A 26,716-nucleotide genomic window follows, 5' to 3' on the forward strand; every position below is an offset into this window, starting at 1 on the left:
AAATCCTAGCCTCTCTGTGTCCTTCTCTGTTGTCGGGTCCTGCCCCAGCTCCGCCACAAGTTCATGTCACTCAGTCCAGTGGATCCCAGGCTTTGAGGTTTTTCAAAGCTTCCCAGACAGTCCTGGATTGAGAACACTACCCAACGGGTACAGCTCCTCCTCTAACCTAGGAGTACGCCCACCAGAACAGACACAAGGACAAGTGCCCACGAGAGCACTGGACTCCAAAGGGCCGCGGCGGGGACAGAGAAGCGATGACGGTGGCAGAAGTAAGCACGGTGCAGCAACGCTTGGGTCACGTGTGACGCACAGACAGAGGCTGGGCCGCAGGGCCTTCAGTTTTGAGCTAAAATTCATGCAAAGACGATTGTTCTTTCCTGTTACGTAAACATCTTGGAGCACAGAGGTACCAAAGGAGCTAGAACCACAACTTGGGCTAAAGTTCTCAGGCGGTGGCAGTGAGGGACAGTCATAGTGACCGGGACTGCCTTCCCCCTTAATATGGTGACTTTACAGATGGAAATGGAAATACAGAAGAGCCAAGGGGAATATCTAAGTCTAGGAGCCCAGCGCTGTTCAGGGTCCTCTCTTCTGTCACCTGATATTTTCCCCTAATTTTTAGCAGCTGCATGATATGACATCTAGTTTAACCAACCCCTCTAGTTTTTCAGTGTTATAAATAACACTGGGGAAAGATCATGAATCGGATTTTAGCAGAGGCACACGCATCGTAAACCTTCTGTGGCATGTGGAGGGGTGTCTGAGTCAAGAATAAGGTCCCCAGGAATCCCTCTTACCCAGGGGCACTTTTCCACAAATTCTGCTAATTTCGAGATGCATTTCTAATAGCAGGTTTCTAGAACACTGACAGATGTCAGAGCAGTACAGGAACTCCCAACCCCTACGGTGCTCTGTTCCCACAAGGTGAACAGCCTAACTAATGGGCAGGGAGCTAAGAAGCTTCTAATTCAGGACAGGCCAAGGACGGTGAGCACGTAGCTGAGGGTATTTACAGATGTTGTCTTTAATCCTTGAGGATTCTTGGAAAATGGAAAAAATGCCAAAAGACAGAAGAGAGATATTTGGGCCTTCAAAAGAAAATGGTGAACCCCAAGAGTCACAGGCGACTGGACTGGCCCCCAGACCCTTCAGGCTTTGCAGCAGCCTGTGAAGTGGACAGTGTTTAAAGCCTTTGGGTGAGGACGCGAGATGCTCAAGGGGCCCCAGCAGCAGGTGTGGACCCCTGCAGTTTTGTTGAGGCTCTGGCACAGCCGGGCTGAGGGGTTGCCCCACAGGCCTCCAGGCAGCGGGTCCCTGAGCCTGCTGTGGGTTTAGAGCAGTTACCCTCTCCAGACCAGAAGGACAGGGAGTTGGAGATGAGTCTGACTCTGTCTCTTCTTTGCTTGGATTCCTACCCCCAGCTCATCCTGGACATTTAATTCGGAACACTCACTCTGTGCATGCACGCGCAAAAACACACACACACACACACACACACACACACACACACACACACACTCACTCACTCACTCACTCACTCACTCACTCACTCACTCACTCACTCTTCTCCAAGCCTCAGTGCCTTCGTGAGGGGCAGCATGGCTCCCTGGAGAATCACCAGCACAGTGATTACTCTCCGGAGGCCTGGAGGCGGCATGATTTCTGCCCAGTTAACAGGCGACGTCCCACGACTCTGCCCGGTGCAAACTGGGCCAGGCGGCAGCACGGCAGCAGCTCAGTGTCCTCTGTTCAGTCGTGGCCGGAGGCCAAGTACGGCAGCTGGGCCGTAACTTCCTGCTTTCTCCCTGCTCCTCCCCCTGCCTGGAGAGGCACAAATTCCAGGCCTGGTCCGGGGCAGAAATGGCTGCCTGTGGCCGAGGGCTCAGCAGGGCCATGGGTGCCTCTCCCTTCTCGGCTTGGAGACAAGCTCACTCGTACACCAGGGGACGCCTGAAGCCTGAGTACGATGCAGTGGTGATAGGAGCAGGTAAAGCAGGCTGGGCCAGGGCTGAGGGGCAGGAGGGCAGCCCTGTTCAGAAGCCTGGAGGGGCCCCATCCCCCACCCCTCCCCTTCCTCTGCTCTGGGCACAAGCTGACCAGGAGTTGGGGCAAGAGCAGGTGCTGATGTGAAAAGCCCACTGTGTTTGTGAGCAGGCACCGGCATTCTGGGGCTGGCTCTGCCGTGGACTTGCTGTGTGGCCTGGGGCAGATTTTTGCCCTCTCTGGGCTCGAATTTTCCCATCTAGATTGATCAGGAAGGACTAGATGAGCTCGGGTTTCCATGTATCTCCTGTGAAATTAGCTGGTTGCCGCCACTTTCTTGGAAAGCATATGGTCCAGAAAGGTTGGAAAGAAAGAGCCCTGGGACAACAGATCTGGGAAATCCAGCTGCCCCGGGTGCCCTGCGTTCCGATCACCACCACCTGACCACTGAGACTGCCCCTACAGACTCTGCAGTCGTTACATAAAAGGGAGTTAGGAAAAAGTAGAAATGAGTCCCAGAGATCCTACTGCTTGTCCGCCGAGGGTGACAGCCCCCCATTGTCCTGCACACCTGGGCATGGGGGACCTGCTGCAGGGAGCCGCTACCCACTACTGAGCGCCAGGCTGCGCGGCCCGGACTCTCCCGCGAGCGTGTGAGGCTGCAGACTGGGATCGGGCTGCCTTTCCTCGGGGCCTTGCATTCACACCCAAGGGCCCCAAATTCCAACTTGTGACATTTTTTCCAACTGGGTTTTTATGGAGAGACAATGACAGGACTGGAAGAACATGCTCGTCACACAACTTTAAAGCTGCGTCCCTGTTTGGGCATTTCCTCATCTTTACACATACCAAGAACAGTTGTGTGCTGGTAAATGTTTACCAGTCACCTCTCCAGGGTAAAATGTGTGCATATGTATCCATGCATAAGGTTATTGTAAATACTGAAATAAGTGTGGCACACAATTTTACAGATAAAATATACAATACTCTGAATTCCAGTTAGCCAATCCATTATCAAATTCCTGTGATTTTTGCCAAACTCAGTAACCAACCTATGGTTGCAATTGACAAATGAGAACAGTTCCGAAAGGAATGTTGTTTGATATTTTCATTTACTTTGAAGAGCAGAATGCAAGTGAGACAACGAAGATTAATGTCCGAACTTCTTAAATGACAGGAAGCTTCGCTCAATCAAATATTTTTAGAATGCTGGGAGAAATGTTCCTCAACTTTTTGCACTATTTCACAATTTGGCAGCTAAGACATGACTGCTGTTAAGCTTAATCTGCATTGTTAGCATTTTCTCCATCACTTCCTTACGGGTAACAACCAAAAAAAATAATAAATCAAGCCCTGGTGTGTAATGTTTGCGAATTTCCATCGTGTGTATTTTCAAGTTACCACTTGAAACTGTGGCCATTTTCAAGTTACCAACATGACGTCACTGAACGTGAATTTGGGAGAGAAACACACAGCACGGACCCCATAAGGGTACATAGCCATAAATAACCGCGACAGCATAGACCGCGGGGAAACACAGTAAAACAGTCAGGACGTGACAAGCTTCACGTCCGGGTGAATTTCCCACAAGTAGGTGTCTCGGGCATGAGTTCTTCCTCGACATTGCTTCTCAAATTGCTAACCATAACAGGAAGCCTGGTTTGAAGGTTTTTCTGGCCTGCGTGAAGGACAGCTGGCATCTTCTAAGATAATAATTATCTCTACTCCCTAAGGTCACACCAGTAACCTGGAAGCCACCTTGTAAAGGACAGTGATTTCGCCATTTGAATATGCCTAAGAATGACCCAAGGAGCCTGTTAAAACACAGTTCCTGGGCCCCGTCCCTGGTGACTGGGATTCAGAGGAGGTCAGCACACCTAACCAACACTTTGAGCAGCAGCCCACACATTCAGGAACCCACATACAAAGCAGCTTCTCTCCAGAGCCCCACGTGCCTGCTGCCTAAGGAACCCTGCAGTCAGGCCCGGAAGTTAGCCGAGCCCACAGTTTAGGACTCTTTTGGGGGGGAAAGGAGAGGTCACCAGAGGCCACAGGAGGGCTCAGCCGGGACCGGGGGTGGGAAATGGTCAAGTGTCCTGGGCTGTTGGATCCTCACCCTTTGTCATTTGAGGTCTGTTTGCTCATTTGTGGGCTCATATCTGATCGTTGAACTGGACCCCGTTGCCTGGAAGCCTTTATTAGTTTTCCAAGATTTATGATCAGCATTGATTAAAAGACAAATAGCTGCCATGTATTGTGGTCTGCTGAGGGATTGGTACTTTACGTGTATTACTGGTTACTCCCCCTGCAACGGTGCAGGTCCAGCGGCCCCTGTGTTTTACATATGCAGAAGCCAGGATGAGCCCAGGACCATCTGCCTTTAATCTATCATATGTGTTTGGGAGCAGGGCTTTTCAAACTTCAGGCTGCAGTCCATTCATAAGTCCTGTCCCGCTTATTTTTAAAACTTTCTTAAGAAAATTTTCAAAAGCACCTAAAAATAGTACTGTGGCAACCAGTATTTTCAGTGAAGTATGTAATCAAATAGATTATCACATGTTTATCACATGATAACTTAATATTAGCTCTTGAAACTTTTGTTCTGTGAAACACATTTATATGGGGTGGGGTGGGGGGTTGGGTGCCAGGTTACAGAGTGAAATGCATTTCTTCCTGTGGATCAATCACGGTCAAAGAGGTTTTTAACACTCCATTTTAGAGATTCCTTTAACGAATGAGAAAATGGCTCAATGACCTCGAATATTCTGGGAGTCTATGTGGAAAACGGAAAACAAAATCAGCTCAGCCATGAGAAATCCATCCCGTGGGTCATTGCCACCTCTCGTTTGTGGATGTTTGTCAAATTAATGGTTGAGTCTTCTATTTAAGGCAATTTGGGTTCAGGTTGGCGCTCAGAAAACATATCTTGTGACATCTTTGACGACTCAGAGTGACCCTCTGTCACCAAGGAGAAACGTGTGCCAAGTGTCCCAGGCGAGGCCTGGCCCCCTCCCTGAAAACAAGGGCTTCTCCAGCCGCTGCTTTTTACCCTGAGAGTAAGGAAGAGGGGCGGCCCCAATCCAAGGGCCCATGTGCTCGGCCTGTGAGTCTGAGACCACCTGCATCAGGATGACCTGGAGCTTGTGAGAAGTCGGTTCCAGGTCCCTGCCCAGAACCTGCTAAGTAGATTCTGGGGCGGGGTCTGAGAATCAGCATTTACATGAGTTCTCAGGTGGTCCTGAAGCTTCTCAGAGCTGGAGAGGCACTTGCTAGCAGAGGGCTTGGTGTGAAACCGGATCCCAAGCCAAGTTCAGGGCTCCTACCCCACGGGCAGCCCACCTAAAATTTTTGGAAAGAAACTTTGTAATACAGACAAATCTGCCCAATAAGCTGGCACCTCTGAAGCACACCTGGCTACTCTAGTGCCCACTGAAGCCGGGTGTGTTTAATTCACTTTGAACTGTTCCTGTTTTATTTGGGGAACACTGGGAACTGACAGAGATGCCCCATGTGACTAAAGCTTTCTGGGGCACTGATGGGAGCCACACTTGGGCAAAACAAGCCATGCTCGGCAGCTCCGTCCACGTGACCAGCACTCACTAGACAGCTGGTAATTCCATGCCAGCCAGGAATGCCCAGCATCCAGATACCGGCCATGCTCCTTCCCGTCCCTGTCACCCGCCCTCTGACAGTCACCTGCTCATCCCCAAGGGAAGTGATGGAAGCCCAGCAATGGGAGGCTTCGTGGGATACCTTCCATCTGATGACTGTGGATTTCTCCTTGTCCCTACTCCAGCACCAGCCACTGGGCAAGCCAAGGTGACAGGGCTGTTTTCAATCCAGGGCAAGAATCAGTGTTTTCTGATTCCCGACAAATTGGGTGTCTTGCAGCATGGAGCTAGATTCTGTTCCAACATCCAGGTACAGGCAAGAGGATTCCCAAGTTCTGCCTGCTCTCTAGGACCTCACGGGCATGGAGACAGGGGTGGATGGCCACCCTCCTCAAGGAATGTGTCTGCCCACTGACCCCTGTTGCTTTCCTCCCCTCCCCTCTGTCTCGTTGCAGGACACAACGGGCTGGTGGCTGTGAGTCCCTCCCCCTCCCACCCACTTCACTGGCCCCTGGGTGTGTGGCTCTCAGCAGTGTAAGGAAGCCAGCAGGATGAGGACCACAGGGGAGAAAGAAAAGCCAGCTAGTCCTCTCACCCTGGTGCTGGCTCGAATGGACTCTGCAGTCATTAAGGGGGAAATCAGGGGCCCCCGGCCTTTCCTCTCCTTAATGCTCATGGATTTCCCCCATGACCTTGGGAGAGTCAGGGAGCGTTCAAAAGCGAGATGATAAATAGCTTGGAAAGCGTGTAATGGGCATAGCCTGGGAGGCAGGTTGGAGCCTGGGGATCAGGTAACTGGAGCTGGGGGTGCTCTGACCGCACAGCTGAGCTGGGCCAGGGTTACCCGCAGGCTGTGCTTCTCAAACCTGAGTCCGCGTACTCCTAGGAAGGAGGCCGTAGTGTGTGCTAGAGGGTGTTCAGGCCACAGGACAAGCAGGGAACATCTTCCTGAAGCAGGGGTGGCTCTAGAACAGTAGTGCAGTGACTTAGCATTGTGGGGGAGCCATGAGACTTGTGCTGGGTCTTTTTTCTTTTTTGGGAGGGGAGGTGATTAGGTTTACTTATTTACTTTCTAAGAGGAGGTACTGGAGATTGAACCCGGGACCTCATGATGCTGAGCACGCGCTCTACCACTTGAGCTATACCCTCCCCGCCTTGTGTCGGGTCTTAATACCTTCCCTGTCATATCAGTGTTACTTGAACCTTTCACAGGGGACACTATTTAACTGATCAACGATTTAAAACATTGATTTTATATTAATACAAACCTGAGTTTGTCTCCCAGCTCTGCCGCTTTCCATCTGTGAAGGTTAAGGCGACTCATTTAATCTTTCTGAGCCACAGTAAAGTGAGAATAAAACTGCACACTTCACAGAACTGTGGTGAAGGGAGTCGATAGGTGATGTGCCCCAAGGGCCTGGCTCCTAAAGCCTTACACGGTGGGTGACCTGTTGTCCCAGGTCCTGGGCACACCCAGGCACAGCCCTGCCGTTCCTCCAGCTGGGTGGGGAGAGTGCGCACCATGGGGAACTGCGGGGCCTCCCAGGATAGGAAGGCGTCAGGAAGAGCCCGTTCTAGGACGTGCTCTCTGGTTGGGCGGTTCGGGGAGAGCCTGAGGAAGTCGGGCTTTGCTCTAGATTGGATACGCTCCGAGGGGGCAGCCCTGTGACTGGGCGTCTCTGTAAACCGTGCACGAGGACAGCGGTCACCGTGCAGAGTGGCCATCACTCATCTCGGCCCAGAGAGGGGGCGTTTGGTATTTTGTGGCAGCCCAGAGACCGTGTCTTCATTTGTGTCTAGACAAAATTGCAGGTGGGCTTGCTGTGCCTCATTTTGCCGTGGTCTCAGACTGCCCTTGTCTGAGGTCGTCATTCTGAGATTGTTCACATCTAATAGGAAAAACACGACTTGCCTCTGAAGGCCAGGCCAGCTTCCAAATGTCATGTCAGGGCTGCTCTTTTTCCTTTCTTACTAGGATGTGTCAGGAGTGTAGGTTCTGGGCCCAGACTGCCTGGGTTCAGTTCCTGACACCTCTACTCATCAGCTCTGGGATCCTGAGCCGTTAGCCTCACTGAGCCTTGGTTTCATCATCTAGGAAATGGGGAGACTCACTGTGCCTTCCTCTAGGGTGATGGGTGGACTGTATGAGATGATGCCTGCACAGTGTCTGGCACACAGTAGTCGCCAAATGAGCTTTTTAAAAAATCTTCCTTCTGAGTTACACCATCCCACCTGTCACCTTGGTGATGGTGGTGGGACGACCAGCATTTTAGGTCTGTAGACTCAGGACGATTTCAGTTCAACAAGTATTTATTGATTTCCCACTAGTGCTAGAGAAAAATGAATAAAAACCCCTGCATCATTTGTTCCCCCAAATAAAGCTGTGTTATAATCATAGCTCCACTGATGGAGCACGTCCTCCGTGCCAAGGGCCCTGTGTAAGCCCCTTCTAGGGACCAGCTCAGAGTGTCCCCACAACAGCCCCAAGAAGCAGGCATAGTGAGGGTTATCAGCGGCAGCACCATTTTTACACATGCGGGAACTGAGGCCGGATGGATTAGGTCCTGGGGCCGCCCCAGCAGAAAGAGAGAGGGGAGCAGAATCGGGAGGTGGGGCTCAGCACTCACAAGGCTGGCTCCTGGGGCCGCCTCGGGCGTGTGTGGAGGGCGAACCCTGGAGACGGCTTTGGCATGACTTCACAGAGGCACCAGGCCTTGCAAGAGGGAAGGTCACCCTCAGCTGGGAGGTGCGGGGGCAGGAGCAGTCATGCAGGTCTTAGATGAGGTCTGGGGCAGTGGGAATTGATGGGGCAGGGAGGGGAACAGCATCTCAGAGGCAGAAACAGCCTGTGCCAGCCCGGTGGTGAGGACTCTGAGCGGCGGGTCGGCCTCCAGGGATAAAGGGAGGGCCCTGTCTGCCCCCGACCCCAGGCAGCCTACCTGCAGAGACTGGGGGTGAACACGGCTGTGTTCGAGAGACGCCACGTGATCGGAGGTGCGGCTGTCACCGAGGAGATAATCCCAGGTGAGCCTGAGAGGTGGGGTGAGGGGCGTGGGGGATGACCACTGGTGACCACTGCTGAGTGTCTTTGTTCCATTTGTTTTCAGGATTTAAGTTTTCCCGAGCATCCTACCTCCTCAGCCTGCTGCGGCCGCAGATTTACACTGAGCTGGAGCTGAAGGTTCAGTGTGTGTGTGTGTGTGTGTGTGTGTGTGTGTGTGTCCGCCTGCTCCATTGTCTGGGGGCTTGGGAGGGCGGACAGCTGCTGTTCTCCCCTTGGAGGGTGTGTCTATTCCCCATGGTCTCCTTGGTGCCTGCTCACAGACTGCCTTTGTCTGCACCCAGTGTCTTAAAAATGGGGAAATTTCACATACAAATCAGACTTCTCCAAGAACAAGCGTTGTCAACATCAGGCCCATGTTCCCACACACCTGCACGGGCTGGCACCTTATATGGGTTGGCGGGGTCCTAGTTCTGTCTTGCCCCATCACTTCCGGGGTCCTCTTTGGGCCCCATAGGAAACCTGCCAGGACCCTAAGGCATCTGGGTTTACAAAGCTGCCTCAGGACCCAGAACCCAATTTCTGCCCTCATTACCCTTGAGAGCCTGTCACCGTCCTTGGCAGCTTGAACAGGAATCGGACTCGGGGACTTTCATGTCTTCAGGCTCCTGGTTCACTTTGAGGGCATCCCGTGAACTCACAGTCTGCCCTCATCTACTCCTCTTAGCTCCACCTTGGTCTCCAGTCTTGCCTGCTCTGTCCCCTTTCACCCCTTACTGCCTCTCTGACCAGCCAACGCAGTCACACATTCCTGAAGCCCACTCAGCTTACCTGCTCGGGGCCTCTGTCACCACCCCTCGGAGAAAAGGGTCCTCTGCTGGCTGTACACAAAGCTGATGGCACTTCAGCGCCAGTGTTGCCCTAAATTGAAAGTTTGAAATTAATAAGGTCAATCCACCTGCTGGGTGGTGTGGACTGTGGTGGAAGCAGCTGTGGTCGCAGGGTGGTTGACAAGATGGTGGCTTGGGCTGAGTCAGGGCAGTGGAGATGAGGGGACATGGACAAGGTCTGGAGGCTGAGTTTTGAGGCTTGGTGACAGTTGGGATGCCAAGGGTGAGAGACAAAGAGGAACTGAGGATGTCTCCCGGGTGATAAAGAGTTCACTGTGTCAAGAGGAACTGAGCTGACATTCCTCTAATTTGGAATCAAAGAAACTTCCCCTTTCAGTGCTAGAGACGCTCCTGCAGGTGACCTGGCCCCGGCCCCCACCAGCATTCAGACTCACCTCCGCAGACTAGTCAGCCGTGGTGGTCCTGCCATCAGGAACTTCTGTGGTTCAGGGAAGCTTCTGTTGTAATTACTGGACAAGTCTTTTTTGGTTTTCTCAGGTTTTCCTAAAACTTGCGCTCACAGATCTCACTTCTGTCCTCTGGGATGGTATCTTGTCTATGACGTGGCATTCATTTATGCAGTCAACAGACTAGGCACTGAGGGTACCATTTCTAGATGTTGGGGATACAGCGCTGAGTAAGGAGACTGTGCTTCTGAGCGCATAGAGCTTACATTCCACCTGGGGAGATGGAGAAAAACGAAGCTCGCAATGAGCCAGGTGGTGATAAGAGCTTTTGAGAGAAATAAAGCAGAAATAAAGTGCTTTTGAGAGGGGACAGGCAGCTGGGGGTGTGGAGGGCGTTTGCTACTCAGGCGACATTTGAGCAAAGACCTCAAAGAGGTGAGGAAGTGGGCCAGGTGTCTGGGGAAAGAAGTCTTTAGAGGCCAAATACATCAAGTTGCATGTATTAAACACGCACAGCACTTTGTATGTCAGTCAGGCCTTGATAAAGTGGTTTAAGAAAAAGAAAGTCTCCAGTGGGAACAGCCAGTCTTACTTGGGGGGCAGCACAGGCCCCTCTTGTTTTATCTCCACCTTCTTTGACAAAGTGGATGTGCTCTTGGAACAGGCGGTGCCCTCGTCAAGTATTTGTGAATCAAATCATGTTTTAAATGCCTCAGCGGAACTTCCACTTAAAGTGACCCTGGAGTAAATGAGTCTGCAAAGTAAATAAAACTTTTTTGAGGTGAATAATTCATCTGCCTTGTAGGTATGGATTTTCACATAACTGTGGTTTTGTTGTGTCTTTCTAAATTTTAATGATTTACTTCTGAAATGAGGGCAGTTACAGACTAGCACTGAGGGTCAGGGCTTTGGAGTCGCAGGGATGTGGCTTTGAAACCAGGATCCACTTCCCCATGTGACTTTGGACAAATTATTTCACTTCTCAGAGCTTCTGTTGTTGCATCTGCACAATGAGGATGATGTATTTACAGAGCCGCTGTGATGTAACCATTGTAAACCTTGGTACAGTCCCAGCACTGGGTAGCACCGCACGGTGTGGTAAGCTCTGCTGTAGGGGGCCTAGGTTATACTCTTATGTCAAAAATAGGAGCCAGGATCACATGCCTTGGGAACCTGTCTGCAGTACCTGAGTGCTCACACAAACAGGCAGAGAAGGGTCAAGGGCAGATCCCTTCGAATGTTACCTGTGCTGTCTGTTCTGCAGAAACATGGGCTGAGGCTTCATCTTCGAAACCCCCACTCCTTCACCCCAATGCTGGAAGAGAGTGCCGGGAGCAAGGTGCCCAGGTCCCTTCTGCTGGGCACAGACATGGCAGAAAACCAGAAGCAGATCGCCCAGTTCTCCCGAAAGGATGCCGAGGTAGGGAAAGTGACGGGAGACTGATTTCCTCCTCTGTCTCAGCCTGGAGGCCACTCTGGAAAGGAGGTGGTTTTGGTTGGAGTTGTCCTGGAGCCGGTTGTCCAGAGGCCACAGGAGCTTGGACAGGCCACCCGACTTACCCTAGGAGGGCCCAGCCAGTGCAAGCCTTTGATCTTGGGCACTGCCAACAGGAAGGGATGGAGGACAGTGATGGAGACCAGTGGGCACTGGAGACTTTCAAACATGGGTGTGTTCAATATGAGGCCACTGTTCCGGTGGCCTCCACCTGCTGAATTTCAAAGGGGGAATCCACCGACATGTCCTTATACTGTCTGTGCTTTCTACCTCTCCTGCTTTCAGACAGAATTCCAGGTGGTTATCAATATTAAAGCACATGAAAGCCAAAAAAGGATGAAGGGAGGATCAGAGACAATTAAGGATAGAATAGACTGGATCAGGAATTTAGGGCAAGAGAGTTGTAATAATACTCATTCCCTTTGGCATCATCCCCTGGCAGCCCAAGGCAAGAGTGTGTCCAAAAAGGCGTGCAGGTCTCATGAAAGGAAGTGCACACATCTGATGGAGAAGGCACATTTTTTTTCTTGGAATCGCATTGGAAGGAATGTGTTGGGTAGCATTGTCTAGATGAGTCATTGAATGTAACAGGGCTGATGTGATTGGTTTTGCAGATATAAAAAGATTTTTTGAGTTGCCATTTTTTTGTACCCAGCTTAGATACAAGCTAAAGGCATAGCATTAACTCATATCTTCGTGGAGACAATTTTACAGGAAGAACCTGGGTTAATACAATCCACGTGCTTTGCTTTTTGTTGTGTTAATCTAGTGTTGGGTAAAACCAGAGACCCCCAGGCACACAGCATCTCTCTGATCATCATCTCTGATGATCAGACCACTTGGGGAGCTTTGCCTTTGTTTTTTTCTTAAGTGCCTCTCAAGTGATTCTTTCCTGCAGTAGGTTGGGGTTCACTGCCTACACCCTCTCCTCCCAATCCTATTCATCTCAGACATACCAGAGAGGATTTAGGTCAAGGTCAGGTCCCTGGGCCTATAGGACAGTGGCTATGGCCATGCGTGCTGTGACCACAGGAACAGGAGGCAGAGGCCATGTCCCATGGAAAGTAAGGAACCTGAATTCTGGTTTTATCTTTGCACAGTGTCACATTAAAGGCCTGCTGCAGAGAAAGCTGTTTAACTTCATTTTTATCAAGGCTTCTCCAGTGTACCTTAATACAGAACTTTTCTTTATGTAACAGGTAAAATTCCACAAGTATATCCATGAGTCTAGATGAATCAAACATTAAAAACTTGGGGCTGAGAATTAAGGGAGGACCTCAGGTAGCAGAGGCGTCCATCGCTGCTCCTTAGTCCTTAGTCGCCATCCAGGGGTGGGGGTGGGGGTGGGGTGGTAACCAGGGTGTTGAAATGGATTCTCTAGAGGGAGATTGAGGGGCGAAGGTAGGCAAGTTTCTGATTCTGCTGATGACGGGAGGACATGGGAGACTTGCAGACCAGGAAAGGACCATCAACGTATTAGAATACAGGGAAAGAGATCTTACTTCTACCAGGAATGTATAGAAAGACAAGACAGAGAGAAGAAACTTTTCAGTGGTTTTTGTTTTACTATGGCAGCCCCATCCTAGGATACGAGCTGGTTTTCCGTGGTGACTAGTCTCAACCAGCATTAACTCCTCGTCCCTGCTACCACCTGGTGGCTCCCCTCCCACCCGCGCTCTCTCTGACCTCCCTGAGGGTGGACATCCATGCACGGACCTAGACCTGGGAGTAACTCAGCACAGCCAGGCTGAGCCACGTGTGAGCCTGAAGCCGAAGGAACCATCAAGGCTCAGCTGAGAGGCAGCAGGCCACACGGGGCGGCATGGGGGGCAGAGCACGGGGACAGAAGGGCCCTGACTCAGAGCTCTCTTCCAGGCCTTTCCCAAATATGAAGCATTCATGAGTCGCTTGGCATTAGCCATTGACCCTCTGCTGGATGCAGCCCCGGCGGATGTGGAAGCCTTCTGGCGGGGCTCCCTGCTCCAGAGGCTCAAGTCGCTCTCCACCCTTAAGCCCCTGTTGCAGGCGGGTAAGTCCCAGGGAAGGCACTGGGGCATGTGAGGGCCTTCACGTGGCTGTGCCCATTTTCTCAATGGCTGGACTAAGCCTGAGACTCCACAGCAGCCTGCCCACTGCCATCAATTAATAGGGGCCGCCTGGAGCACTTTAAGCGAGAAGGTCTTAGCCTGGCGTGCTCTAAGAATAGAGCCTGGGACCAGGGCTTCTGTACAAGTGGTTCATTCTGAAGAGGGATCCCAGGGAAAGGAGGAGAATCTGGAAAGAGGGAAAGTCAACACCAGGGTGTGTTACTAAGCAGGGCACCACTTACAAAATGCCTGTGAGAAGCGGTCCCAATAGAAGACAGAGGCAACATTTACCCATTGGGTTCTGTGCCCCAGTGGTCAGAGGTTGTCCTGTAGGGTAGTAATTCCCGCATGGGCATTAACTTCTGGGTTGTGCATCTCTGGGGCCAGATGGGTTCCCGTGGGTGTCCTGTCATGGTGCCAGAGAAGCCCCAGGGAAGAAATGAAGGGGCGCATCTTCCAGGTCGGAGGTGAGCTGCTGTCAGGTTGTGCTGTGTGACACTGACCCAAGCCTGCATGGGGCTCGTCACCATAGCTATGGCTGGAATAAGAGATAGTGGCCAGAGAGTTTAGAGAGATGCCCCCATACAAGAAGGATGCTAGATTTAGGCTCAGCAAGAAAAAAAAAATCTGTGATGAATTAGTGATGTCTGCCCTTGGCATGAGAAGGAAAGCCTCACCAAGCTTGCTATTATTTTCTAGCACTCCTATAGGGGACAAAGACCAGTTTAGCTTCTATATTCTAGAAAAATACTGAATCAGTTAGCTGTGGTCACAAAATTGCTCCATAACGAACTACAAAACTCCAGTGGCTTAAAAATACCCATTTGTTTCTCATGTGTCTGCATGGTTCAGCTGGGCTCAGCTGATGTGGTCTGGTCTCACACGTGTATTTGTGGCTGGAGCAGCTCTTCTCCAGGTGCCTCTCGTCCTCTTCTCAGAAGCTGCAGGCTACCCCTGCCCTGGCCTTCTTACGTCAGTGGCAGAAGCACAGAGGGCAAGACCCGAGGTGCCAGCCTGTATCAAGTTTCTGACCAGTTTCAAGCTTTTTCACAGTTGCAAATGTTCTACTGGCCAAGCAAATCACACGGATGAGCCCAGAATCAAGGAGCAGGGCAGGTCAACTCAGCTAGGGTGGGAGGCAGTGCAGAGTTACATGGCAAAGGGTGTAGACACGGGGATGGGTGAAGGATCAGAGCCAGTAGAATCTATCACAAATGCCCAAAGTAGGCACTGCCTCTCAGATTACCGGTCCAAGGAGCTTCATGCAATAAACATTCATGTAGTAAACATTTATTGAGCAACTGCTATGTGCCGGACACTAAGCTAGGCACTGGGGCTACAATGCCTAGAGATCACGATCCCTGCCTTCAAGGTCCTAGTGCCTAGTTACTCTCTGAGATAGTTTGAATCTATATCAGAGGAATGGATTAGCCAAGCCATGGCATCCCAGGGTAGGGGGCCTCACAGAATTCAAAGTAAGGGATCAAGATACAAATTTAAAATTTCCCCCAAATAATTCTAACAGCTAAAATGTATAAAGTGCCTGTGGACTTGCAAATGTTTTATATAACTTGTTTAATCCTCACAATAGCCCTTGAGGTACAAAATATTATTCCCATTTTATAGATAAAGAAACTGATGCAGAAACATTACAGATCAGCGTGTTCCCTTCTTGCCTGTCTCAGTTTATGTTTTGTGGATCTCCTCTTTTAGGCCGCATAGTGGGAGCCCGGCTGCCCCAGTATTACCAGGTCCTCACAGCTCCCATTGCCAAGGTGAGGGGCTCCCCGGACACAGGCAGGACCTCACAGTGTGGCAGCCTCTCCTCCCAAGGTAAGCCCTTCTCCTTGACGTTTTGCTCTCCAGGTGCTGGATCAGTGGTTTGAGTCCGAGCCGCTAAAAGCCACTCTGGCAACAGATGGCGTGATTGGAGCCATGACAAGTCCCAGCATTCCGGGGAGTGGGTGAGTGTGGGAGGCAAGGTGGGGCAGATCCCCCGCCGAGAGCGATGGCTGTCATCCATTGAGCTCACCCAGTGAGTCAGGCAGGAGCCAGGCACTTCACCCAGGATTCCTTGAAGCCTCAAAGCAACACTGAGAGTTGCGGTTTGGAGAAGGGAAGTTATCTCCCCGAAGTCCCACAGCTAGTAAGTGGCAGAGCTGATTTGCAGCCTGAGCTGTCTGACACCCCATATTCTCCCTTCTTAGCCGCTCCTCCCTGGTGCTTCAGTAGAGGAGCCTCTCTCCTGCCTCCCACTGTGACATCTCAACTCTGTCTATCTGTCTATCTGTCTATCTATCTATCTATCTATCTATCTATCTATCTATCTATCATCTATCTATCTATCTTTCTCTTCCCTTCCCACAGGGGCCCTGTTGCCCCTCCCTCTTGCATAGATCCTTTCCCGAGTTCCAGGACCCACACACAAAGACACCTTCTTGTGGGTGGGAAGCTGCCCTTCCTGTTGTGAGTGGGAGGTGTGCTGACAGCCTCATCCGAGAGGGGGCAGTCAGACACAGTGAAGGCTGTCGTTGTGGGACTATTTAATGAGCCCCTGTAGGAGCAGAAATGGAGGGTGTGTGTGTGTGTGTGTGTTTGTGGGGACAGAATATGCTGCCAGGTCTTGGGCCGTTTCCAGTGCACCGGAAGATGCATCTAGGAGCTGCCAGTGTGGCTTTACTCTCAAGGGATAAGAACACCCTGGGAAGTGGTTTTTCAACCACACTAAGCAGCCCCAGATTCCCCAGGGCAAAGGGAAAGGGGGTGTTGGCAGCCGTTGTGACACCTTGGCCAAGCTCTTGTGATCAAACAGCCAATCTGGATCTTCCAGCTGGGGCCTCCTGTCCCTTTCTCTGTGGGTGTCCGGAAGGCTTAGCTACTGCCCAGTTTGTGAGATGGGCCTCTAAGTCATTTGTTTTTTCATTAATTCTTTCAATAAATACTAGTGGAGCACTCATCTGTGCCAGGTGCTAGGGAGACAGTCGAGAATGGAGCTGAAGTCCTGCTGGGAGAGGCAGGCACAGAGCGAGCGGTGGGAGTGGAGGGCTGTGAGTGTGAGGATGGGAAAATAAGGCAGGGGGACCATGTGGTCCAGGCTCAGAGAAGGCTTCCATGAGGAAGAGATGTGTAATCTGAGATTCTAAGGACAGGAAGAATTAGCTAAACAAAGGGTGAAGGAGGAAGGGGCTTCTAGGCTGCTGGAGCAGCCGGTGCAAATGTAGGAGCTGTGGGTGGACCGTGTGGTCCATTCAAGGCACGGAGAGAGGTGTGGTTTGGTAGGAGTGCTGGGGCTGGGGGCCGTGGTGAGGGATGGGGCTGATGAGCTGGCAGGAGCCCTGGGGGCCATTTGTGGAGACTGGCCATCACCCTCAGAGCATCGGAGAGCCAGTGAAGGCTTGAAAGGAGCCAAGTGACAGGAGCACAGCTGGGTTTTGAGACTGGTCTCCGGGTTCTATGTGGAGAAAGGTCGGCAGGGAAGAAAGAGTGGGAGAAGGTGGTCCAGTTAGGAGGATGTTGCTATAGAAGTTTAAGGAGGAGAACAGAGTGGCCTGGGCCAAGGAGGAGGCAGCAGGGACCTGAGCCTGGGAACGTTCTTTGGGAGGCACTTGATTGGATGTAGGCAGTGAGGGGCTAGCAGGAGGCAAGACTGACACCCAGGTTTCTGTTGGAAACTGAAGGTGTCATTCACTGGGGTGGAGAAGACTGACGGAGAAACAGGTTAGGGAATCGGGGAAACGGGATGGGTTTAAGATGCCTGCCAAAAACCATGCCAGTGGAGATAGCTGTGGGTAGCTGGCATACAGGCTCAAGCCAGGAGAGAGCTGGAGATGCCAGTTCAGGCGTCGCCGCCACATTGTTGGAACCAAAGCTCTAACCAACCCCTAGATGTTTACATGGGGAGAGGATGTAGAATGGGAGGTGAAGGGCTCTTACAGGAGTCTTGGGCTCACTTAAAGGCTAGTGGGACATAGCCGGAGTGGGGCAAGGAGAGACTGAAGGTACCAGATGGGAGGGAACATTTGCTCCTAGAACTCAGGGGAGAGTAAATCCATCCTGCAGCCACTGATTCTGATGATTCGTCCTCAGGTATGTGCTGCTCCATCACGTGATGGGGGGTCTGGAGGGGATGCAGGGAGCCTGGGGCTATGTCCAGGGTGGCATGGGTGCCCTCTCTGATGCCATCGCAAGCTCAGCCGCTGCGCATGGAGCGAGCATCTTCACCGAAAAGGTGAATGGCCCCTCTACCCTCACCCTGTTTTTGGCAATGATCCTACAATAGAACAGAATCTTGGATTCAGAGGGTCCTTTGTTTTACTGATGGTCAAGGCAGGCTTAGAATCAAAGGTCTCTGGCTTTGCAGCCTGTTAGTGGCCAAGCAGCTGTCAACCAGTTCCCAGTTCTTCTGCCCACCCCCTTTGAATTCGTGGTCACCCCCTGACACCTGGGCTGAAGCTTCACCAAAGGGCAGCAGAGCTCGGCTGGGGGGATTCGGGATGAGGAAGCTGTGAGTCGGAGAAACACAGACAGCGGAAGTCCTCCAAGACCAACCTGCACTTCCCTTCCCGTGGTCCTGGCCTCTTTCCCATGGGCTCTAGACAGTGGCCAAGGTGCAGGTGAGCCATGGAGGGCGCGTTCAAGGAGTCGTGCTGCAGGACGGCTCGGAGGTGAGGAGCAGAGTGGTGCTGTCCAACGCATCGCCGCAGACCACCTTCCTGAAGCTGACGCCACAGGTGAGACCTGGGGAGGGGGAAAAATGTCTGCAACGCGGGGCTTGGAACTCGGGGGATCAAGGGAACTGGGGCTGCTTCAGGGTAGGAGGTGCAGGTGCCAGGTCTCTGCACGTGAGAAGCCCGTCCTTCTCTCCTTACCTAACAGGCAGGTAGCCCACAGGGAAGACGCCTCACAAGTGAAGGGAAAGATCCAGGGAAGTGAGGTGACTTAGGCCAGGCAGCTGGCGATTGGCAGAACCAGAGCTAGAACCCCAGTCTGACTTTCAACCGGAGTTATTTCTACAACTTTCCTACCACCCTGACTTCTCCCTCCTAACCAGCTCTACTCTCACCGTTTGTGTCCATTAGCCATCGCCATATGAATGTTGCATAACAACCACACAGCTTCTGGGCATCTAACAAAAAATACTGAGTTAGCACACGAAGTAGGGTAAATTAGTTGATCTTGGCTGAGTTCGGCCGATCTGGGATCTGGGCTCACTCACCTGCATCTTCTGTCAGCTGTGGGTCACTAGTGGGCCTTGCTGACCTTGGCTGACCTAGCGTGTGTGCCTGGGGCTCTGCTGGCCATGACGAGCCCAGGGTGGTCTCAGGACGATGGGGACCTCTGTCTAAAGCTGACAGCTCTGCTCCCTGTGTCTCTCGTCCTCCAGCACATTAGTCCAAGCGTGTTCTCAGGGTCTGGCGGAGGGCAACAGTGAGCAAACTGAATCGTGCAAGTGCTTTCCAGGCTTCTCTTTGAAACCCATTTGCCAGCAGTAGCCCTGTCTCATGGCCAAGCTCAGAGTCACAGTGCAAGGACATTAAAAAGGGGTGTGCATACAGGGAGGGCCGGGGATTGGGGGCAATTTTGCAATTGAGCACACCTTCCCTGTCCCCCAAAGATATGACAATATGTGTATGGGCAAGTAGCTCCCAGTCATTCTTGGAGACAAGGCACCACTTTTTCCAAGTGATTCCATTAATAAAATTCAGTAAACATCAATTCAAAGAATCTTTAGACAATTTTGAGACCATCAAGACTTCCAAGAGCTTGCAGACCAGAGGAGAAGGGCTGCAGCCCACTGGCCATATCCATAGCAGGAGCTGGAGTGGGCTGTTTACAGTCAGGACTGCGGGCAGAGAGTAAAGGATAGAATGGTTAGCGCTGAGTGGGAATGGTCCAGGAGGGCTTCCCAGAGGAGGTGGTTTAGCTGAGCTCTGAGGGAGGGAGAGGATCTTCAGCAGTAGAGGGACCAGCCTCAGCAAAGGCGGAAGGCAGCTCCTTTGGGGCCTCGGCCACCCCAGAATGGAAACTTCTCCTTCTAGGAGTGGCTTCCTGAGGAGTTTGTGCAGAGAATCTCCCAGCTGGACATCCAGTCACCTGTTACCAAGATCAACGGTAGGAGACTCACAGATGTCAGAGCAGTCTCTCCCTGTGTTATCTGAGTAAGAAATCTCCCGGTCCGGGAAAAACTCACCTACGTCGTCAGCTCTAGTCCCTGACCGCCAGCCTGCCCCCTAGTTTGAAGGTGAAACACTTTCTCGTACTTTTTCTTCCAAGTCGACCACGTGGGTAAGCAGGTGGTAGGTAGAGAAGGAGGATCCTGGGGGGCTGAGGACACAGGCCTTTGGGCCCTGACCCTCCTCTTTGGTCCCTCAGTGGCTGTTAACAGGCTGCCTGACTTCCTGGCAGCCCCCAATACTCCCGGGGGCCAGCCACTGCCCCATCACCAGTGTACCATCCACCTCAACTGTGAGGACACCCTCCTTCTCCATCGGGCCTATGAAGACGCCATGGATGGCCTGCCTTCACACAGGTGGGGGTCCCTGGAGACATTGGAGCCCCTGGTTGGAGCATAGGGTGTATGGTGGGGGCAACAGGGACAAGCTGCACATTCACAGGGGGGCTGGGGCGGGATGAGAGAGCCGGGTCCTGGAGGTCTGGCAGGGATGAGGGCCTAGGGATGAGGGACACCCCATGGTGGTCTGGATGGTCCTGGTGGTCCTGGTGGTTCCTGAGTCCTTGCAGGCAAAGGCCACCTCACAGAGATCAGCAGCCCAGCCCTGGTGCCCTCTCATCTCGGAGCAGCTCCCTAGCCCCTTCCTCCAGCAGGCCCAACCCTCTCCCCTCCCGTGTTGCATGCAGACCTATAATTGAGCTCTGCATCCCTTCCTCGCTGGACCCCACCCTGGCTCCCCCCGGCTGCCACGTCATCTCCCTCTTCACTCAATACACTCCCTACACACTGTCTGGAGGCAAGGCCTGGGACGAGCTGGAGAGAAATGCTTACGCAGACAGAGGTAAAGAGGGCTGAACCGTCCTGTCTCCACAGTGACAGCTGGCCGTGCAGCCCAGGTGGACCCCTCTCCTCCTGACTGCCCCACTCAGGATTCACACCTGTGCCAGGGGGAGAGGCATGCCCGGGAAACCTCAGTCAACGTAACGAGTGCCTGTGGGGATCAGGCACTGGGCTAAGAAAGCCAAAAAGACACAATTCTTACCCTCAAGTTACTCAAGGTCCCATAGGGGAGACTAATAAGCCAGTCTTCCAGTTCAACGGACTGTGCGAACCAAAGGAGGAAGCCAGAGAGACAAGGAGAGCTTTCCAAAGGAGGGGACAATTTAAGATGGGTTTTAAAGGATGAATAGGAGTCAGCCAGGCAGCAAAGGGCATTCCAAGCAAAAGAAATAACTTGATCAGAGCAATGAGGTGAAGAAATCTTTGCATATTCAAGGGTAAGTCTGTGTTTAGGGCTGGAGTAAAAAGGTGGGAAAGAGTGGGACGCTGGACTAGCCTGAGATCCATAGGCCTTTGTAGCAAATAAATAATTTGCTATGGACTGTTTCTGGGTTTTGCTTATTGAGAATTAATTTGCATGTGAAAAAAACCCTTTTAAATGTAGAGTTTAATGAATTTTCATAAATTTGCCAACCTGCACAATTGTAATGCCTCCTCTTCTTCCTCTGAACATCCTCTCATTTCACTGTGTTTGGCACCCAGTGTTTGATTGCATCGAGGCCTACGCCCCTGGCTTCAAGGGCTCCGTGGTGGGCAGAGACGTCCTCACACCCCCTGATTTGGAGAGAATCTTTGGGCTTCCTGGAGGGGTGAGTATAGGACTGGGGGGGTCTCTCATTACCTTTTCCCTGCACCACTTCCCTGGCAGACCCCTTTGGCTTTATCTAGTCACACCCAGCCTCCTGGGGAAGAGAGGACAGTGGCAGAGACCACAGCAGGGAGGGTGGAGGAGTGGTCAGATCTAGGGAATGGGGAGGGGGGTGAGGAGGCGCGGACAGGAGAGGGAGCGCTGCTGAGCAGGCCGCCAGGACTGTGGCCCTTCTGCCTGAATGTCCATGTCAGCCTCTCCCATCTGGCTTTCTTCAGAGGGACCTGTTCCCTAAGGCAGCATGGCCTCCGACTTCTCTCTGACTTGTCAAAAACTCACTGAGCCTGGAGGCAGGGGGACAGGAGAGGGGGCCAAGTCCAGTACAGCAGCCTCTAGCTTCGTGTGATTATTGATGGTTTCAGTGCGGCCAGGCCGGGATGAGATGTGCTTCAGGTATAAAATGCACCCCAGATGGCAAAGACTGACTATGAAAAAAATGTAACATGCCTCACCAATAATTTTTATACCGATCACATGTTGAAGTGATAATATTTTGGATCTACTGGGTTAAATTCAATAGATTATTGACATTAATGTCACCAGTTTCTTTTTAAGTTTGAATGTGGTTACTAGGAAATCTAAAATTACTATGTGGCTCCTGTTTTATTTGTATTGGGCAGCCACTGGGCCAGATAGAGAGGGAGGAGGCCAGGCAGTGGGAAGTGAAGGGAAAGGATGGAGGAGGAAGCTTGGGGCAGCAGACTGAGAGGTCCCAGTAATGCTCTGAGTGCAGAGGTCGGGTGGAGGTGATGTAAAGCAACTGCCTGGAGGCAGAGGATGGGGAGGAGACGCAGGGAAGACGGGAGAGGAGCAGACTTGAGGGAAGAGGGCGAGCTCAGTTTGGGACATGATGAGGGGCAGCCAGTGGCCATCCCCATGGTGACATCCAGCAGATGTTGGTCTCCTTGTCCAGACCTGCCCTTCAGATGCATCCTTCCCCTGACCCCACACTGCCTCCCTCCTCGGCTGGTCTGACCCTGGCCAGTGGAGCAGAACTGAGCTCGAGTCCCAGTGTCCTTGTCTGCCATTTACTGTGACCGTGCAGGAGGTTGGACCCCCAGGGCCCAGGCTCAGATTGATATTTTGGCCAAAGAAGCATGTTGCTAGCAGCCAAAATAAATCAAATGCCTCTGTTTTCTAACAGAGAGAGGGGGATTCGTAGTCCACAGCAGAATCTTTAAAATCTCCCTTTTCTTCCCCATTCAGTTTCCTCACACTCTGAAGATGCTCCCTACCCTTCTTTCTTCTTGAAAAATGCCTCTAGGAAACTTCACCCCCAGCCCTAGGACATGTGCCTACTCTGTCTCTCCCCCTCCTCATTCTGTGTCATAAGACCCCGAGAAAACATCCTGGAAGAAGAAGAACCTTCCTTGGAGAGCAGGGGAGGGGAAGGCGGTGGGGACTGTAATACTCCTGTGTTAACGGCTGTGGCCCTGCCTCCCGCAGAACGTATTCCACTGTGCCATGGCCCTGGACCAGCTGTACTTTGCCCGCCCTGTGCCACTGCACTCCAGCTACCGCAGCCCTCTCCAGGGTCTGTATCTCTGCGGAAGTGGGGCCCATCCTGGTGAGTGACCCTCGGTCTTACTACCTGTGTGGGTGGCGAGGGCTGGCGGGATGTCAGAGGCTTGCAGACAGGGGAGCAGGGGAGCAGGAGGGAGGCAAGGAGCTCCCACGAGAACAAGCCATTTCCCTAGCTGAGAATTCTCAGTGCCCCGAGATAAACAGGCTAGCTCATACCTCCTCCTCGTGAGGTCTGGGGATACATCCCAGTGGAGCCATCTCTCCAAATTCCCATTATGGGTTGTGAGAGACCCATGTCCCTAAATTCCCCATCCGTATTTTAGGCCAGTGAGGATGATCAGCAAAGTTCAGTTTCTCAATTTAAAAAAATTTCCCTGCCCCATCCCAGGCCTAACCAACCCTACAGATGCTCATTTCATATTGATGCTTCCTCTAAGCTATGTGGGCCCTGGTCTCCCAGACAGGGTCTGAACTTCCACGTCTTCCCCCCAAGCCCTTAGCGAGCCCCTCAATCTAGTTTCATGTGAAGAGAGTCTCACCATCTGGCCCATCAGCTCTCAGACTTGGGGTGGGGGAGGACACTTGCTTGGACTGTGCACCGGCCCCTCTGTGGAGCGCTGAGGCAGGCAGCCTGCAGGGGAGCCCAGGCTGTGGCTTCAGAGTCGTCCCAGGTGCTTCTGATGCCACGGCCCCAGCACCACACTTCAGGCATCCCCACTCTGCTCTGCTGGTGCCTCTGCAAGCCCCAGCCTCCGTGTGTGTGGGTGGGTGGGTGGGAGGAAGAGGGGGAGTGGGGATGAGCACAACTTTGGTTCATGGGAAACTCTCTTCCAGGAGGAGGTGTCATGGGAGCCGCTGGACGCAATGCAGCGCACGTGGTCTTCAGGGACCTCAGGAGCATGTAACACGAACCAACTCTGACCCAGGAAGAGGTCACCATTGAGATTTTAAGTCCCCATTGGATCAGCTTCCCAGGAAATGGCTTGAGGCAGGCCAGTCCTCAAGGAGCAAGCTGCTATTCTAGAAGAAACATGCAATTTACATTTGGTCCAAGTTAACTTTGTGCCCATGACCTCATGAATAAACTGGCTTTATTAAAGCCGTGTTTTACATGGACAGTTTGCATTTTTTTCTATACATTAGTAGAGTAGGTAATATGCAATAACTAGGTGATTACATGCGGGATATACTTGTCTGGGATACTCAGTAATCTCCCATCAGCTCCAAACAGTCCATTTGACCAATGAGCATCCTCCTCTCACTGCTGGGCGCCCCCTACCAGCTGACTGAGGGACTGCCCTGAGGAGGCCCAGTCTACTGCTGTCACATTTCTGGCAAACTGTATGAGAAAGGACCTGATTCCCCAGGGACCCACAAAGTCACCCAGTGGAGCCACGGGCCTGAGCAGTGCTTGGCCTCTCAAGCCATCAAAATGGCCAAAGTCAGGCAAACAGTAGTCAGGGGTGAGAGCACGGTGGATGCAGCTGAGGGACACCTGGGCAACCATCTTCCCGATTCTGGAGCTTCAACGTCTTACTTCCCATGAGCAAACCATACCTGTCTCATCACTAAAATCTTTCCACTTAAACCTATGTTATTCTAAAACGAGTTGAGTTGTCACTCTTGGTCAGGAAGAGTCACACAATTGTCCCTGGGGAAATGCGCTTCTCCTGCCGGCTTCTCCAATCCCAGAAGCCAAGGCTGCGGGCGGGAGGCCCCAGCAGCAGAGACGGCAGAGGTTTCCTGAGACTCGCCTCCCTCCTTCCCCAGGGAAATTTATACAGATTAACATGTACCCGCCTCATTACTTCACCTCGATAAACTCAGATTTCTCATCTGTAAAGGAGATGTTTTAAAAATCAAATGAGACAATAGATCATGGTTTAATCCACTGTCTGGCACACGATAAGCATGCGGTACGTGGTGGTGGTCTTGCTGCTAATATTATTGGTGGGGATGTTACTGGCATTTTTGGAATCAGCAGAAGGCATTTCAACATTCTTTTTTGATCGTGGCACCAGAACTGAAGGCAGCCTGCTAGGAGCAGTGTGACTAGGGCATGCAGAGCCATTTTTGGGTTCACGAGCCTTTTTGCACCAGGAGGGCTGCCAAACCAGTCCCCTCTCCCCTATCCCATTGAGCTTGTTGCAAATTTGGTCTTGGTCTGGGTTTAAGATTTGCTTTTCTCAAAAGACTTCCCAGGGCTCAGGGTGGGAAAATGTTTGTCAGGAAGGAAGGAAGTGAGGGAGGGAAGAAGGAGGAAGCAGGCAAGAAAGCAAGTACGTGGGGTGAGGGCAGGCACAGCCAGTCCTAACTCTGCTAAAGAGAGAAATTAACACCAAATAAGCACTTGTGAAATCCCCAGGGGCCGGGGCAGCACATGTCAGACTTGGTCTTATAAAATATTAATTTTGGGGAGTAAATCAAAGTCACAAATGCATAGTGTAGGAAATTTTTAACATATAATGAGAAAGAACATAAAACTCAAACCTAATCTCACCTGCAAAGCTAATCACAGTCACCATTTTACAATATTTCCAGCTAGTCCTTTACATAATTGGAATCCTAGTCTGTATTCTATCTGTGGGTTTTACACCTTTCTTTCCTTCCTTTTATTTCATGTCATGAGCATTTTTCAGTCTCATAAAAATTCTTTGAAAACATTATTTTTAATGCCTGCCTAATATTCTCTCATAAGCTATACCATGACTTTATGGGACATTGACTTCAGCCTTGGCCTTGATTGCTAATTAGCACCAGCTGAAGGCCAGAGGGCTACTCTTTTCTCACGTCCACTTCTGTTGGAATGACTCACTGTCACGCCCCCCCAGGGGGTGCAGCCGCTGTCCAGGCAAATGTTCCTGCTGAAGAAGGAGGCCAGGGGAGGCCGAAGAGCACTATGAGCAGTGAGAGGAAGAATTTCCCACTGTTTGCTGACTTCCTGTCTCTGTCTCACGACCCTGGAAGATAACATTTGGTTCAGGCTGAGATACACGATCGGGCCCCGCCCTGTGGGGTGCCTGGGCTCGTGACCGCCCCCAGCATGCCTTCCAGCTGAGCAAGGGCGTCTAGCTTTCCCAAAGTGATGACTGCAAATTGGCCGTGGATTGGGCAATGGGTCCCTTGCTGACTTCAGAATGTAAAACTCTTAGAAGGATAAATGTCAGTGCCATATTGTTACCTGATTTACGGTTGCCCTGTTTCCCAGAGCAGTAGGGAACACTTCCTCTGAGGCACAATCGTGCAAAAACCCGACGTGCAAGTGAACCTCACCTGGTTAAGTCATTAGGTACTGTGGCCGGCCCCTCCTGCTCTGCTGGCCCCTGGGTGATGGGGTCCGGAATCTGGGTGAGATGTGAGGTTTACAGCTCTAGAGGGAGTTCGGGCATCCCAGCTGGAGGAATGACACATGTGGCTGGCCAAGCCACCTGCGGGCCTTCTGAGTGTGCACTTTTCTGACACGTTCTGTTTGCAAAGCATTTGACCATGTTCTCTTTGCAAAGCACTCTTCTGTGGGACACTGGTATTACTCCCGTGGTAAAGGCAGAGATGCCGCAGGGAAAGAGGCTTGCCCAAGAATGGGGTGGCATTCTGTGGGGGAGTGGGAAAGCACATGAGATAAAAAGGAACACAAAATGCAAAATAAGGAGAAACGTAAATGGACAGCAAATCTGGACAGGAATCAATTAAATGCAATTAAAGTCAAACAACCATGTTTTACCTATAAAACTGAGAAAAATCATTGTAATAGAAAATCACCAAGGTAGGCAGAAAAGACACTCTGGTACACCATTGGCAGCAGCATAAACTTGAATTTGATAATGAGATTCAAAAGCCA

General features: G+C 51.7%; 1 protein-coding gene across 3 annotated transcripts; it reads left to right on the forward strand.

Annotated features, from left to right (window-relative positions):
• Positions 1 to 110: 110 nt before the first annotated feature.
• On the forward strand, positions 111 to 23,994 carry PYROXD2 (pyridine nucleotide-disulphide oxidoreductase domain 2). 3 transcript variants are annotated; one of them, XM_074373796.1, is made up of 16 exons: positions 1,517 to 1,987; positions 6,050 to 6,069; positions 8,525 to 8,618; positions 8,702 to 8,775; positions 11,157 to 11,312; positions 13,263 to 13,416; positions 15,188 to 15,249; positions 15,341 to 15,438; positions 17,561 to 17,702; positions 18,070 to 18,204; positions 19,513 to 19,585; positions 19,847 to 20,003; positions 20,333 to 20,487; positions 21,189 to 21,295; positions 22,801 to 22,921; positions 23,713 to 23,994. In XM_074373796.1, exons 1-16 carry the CDS (start codon positions 1,861 to 1,863, stop codon positions 23,781 to 23,783), a joined length of 1,746 nt encoding a protein of 581 aa, XP_074229897.1. In that variant the 5' UTR covers positions 1,517 to 1,860; the 3' UTR covers positions 23,784 to 23,994. The 3 variants fall into 3 exon arrangements, with proteins under 3 accessions (XP_074229898.1, XP_045363499.2, XP_074229897.1); XM_045507543.2 differs by lacking the exon at positions 11,157 to 11,312 and having other exon boundaries at positions 1,499 to 1,987; XM_074373797.1 differs by lacking the exons at positions 19,847 to 20,003; positions 20,333 to 20,487 and having other exon boundaries at positions 111 to 1,987.
• Positions 23,995 to 26,716: the final 2,722 nt, after the last annotated feature.

The sequence above is a fragment of the Camelus bactrianus genome, chromosome 11 (assembly GCF_048773025.1).
Source record: "Camelus bactrianus isolate YW-2024 breed Bactrian camel chromosome 11, ASM4877302v1, whole genome shotgun sequence".
NCBI lineage: Eukaryota > Metazoa > Chordata > Mammalia > Artiodactyla > Camelidae > Camelus > Camelus bactrianus.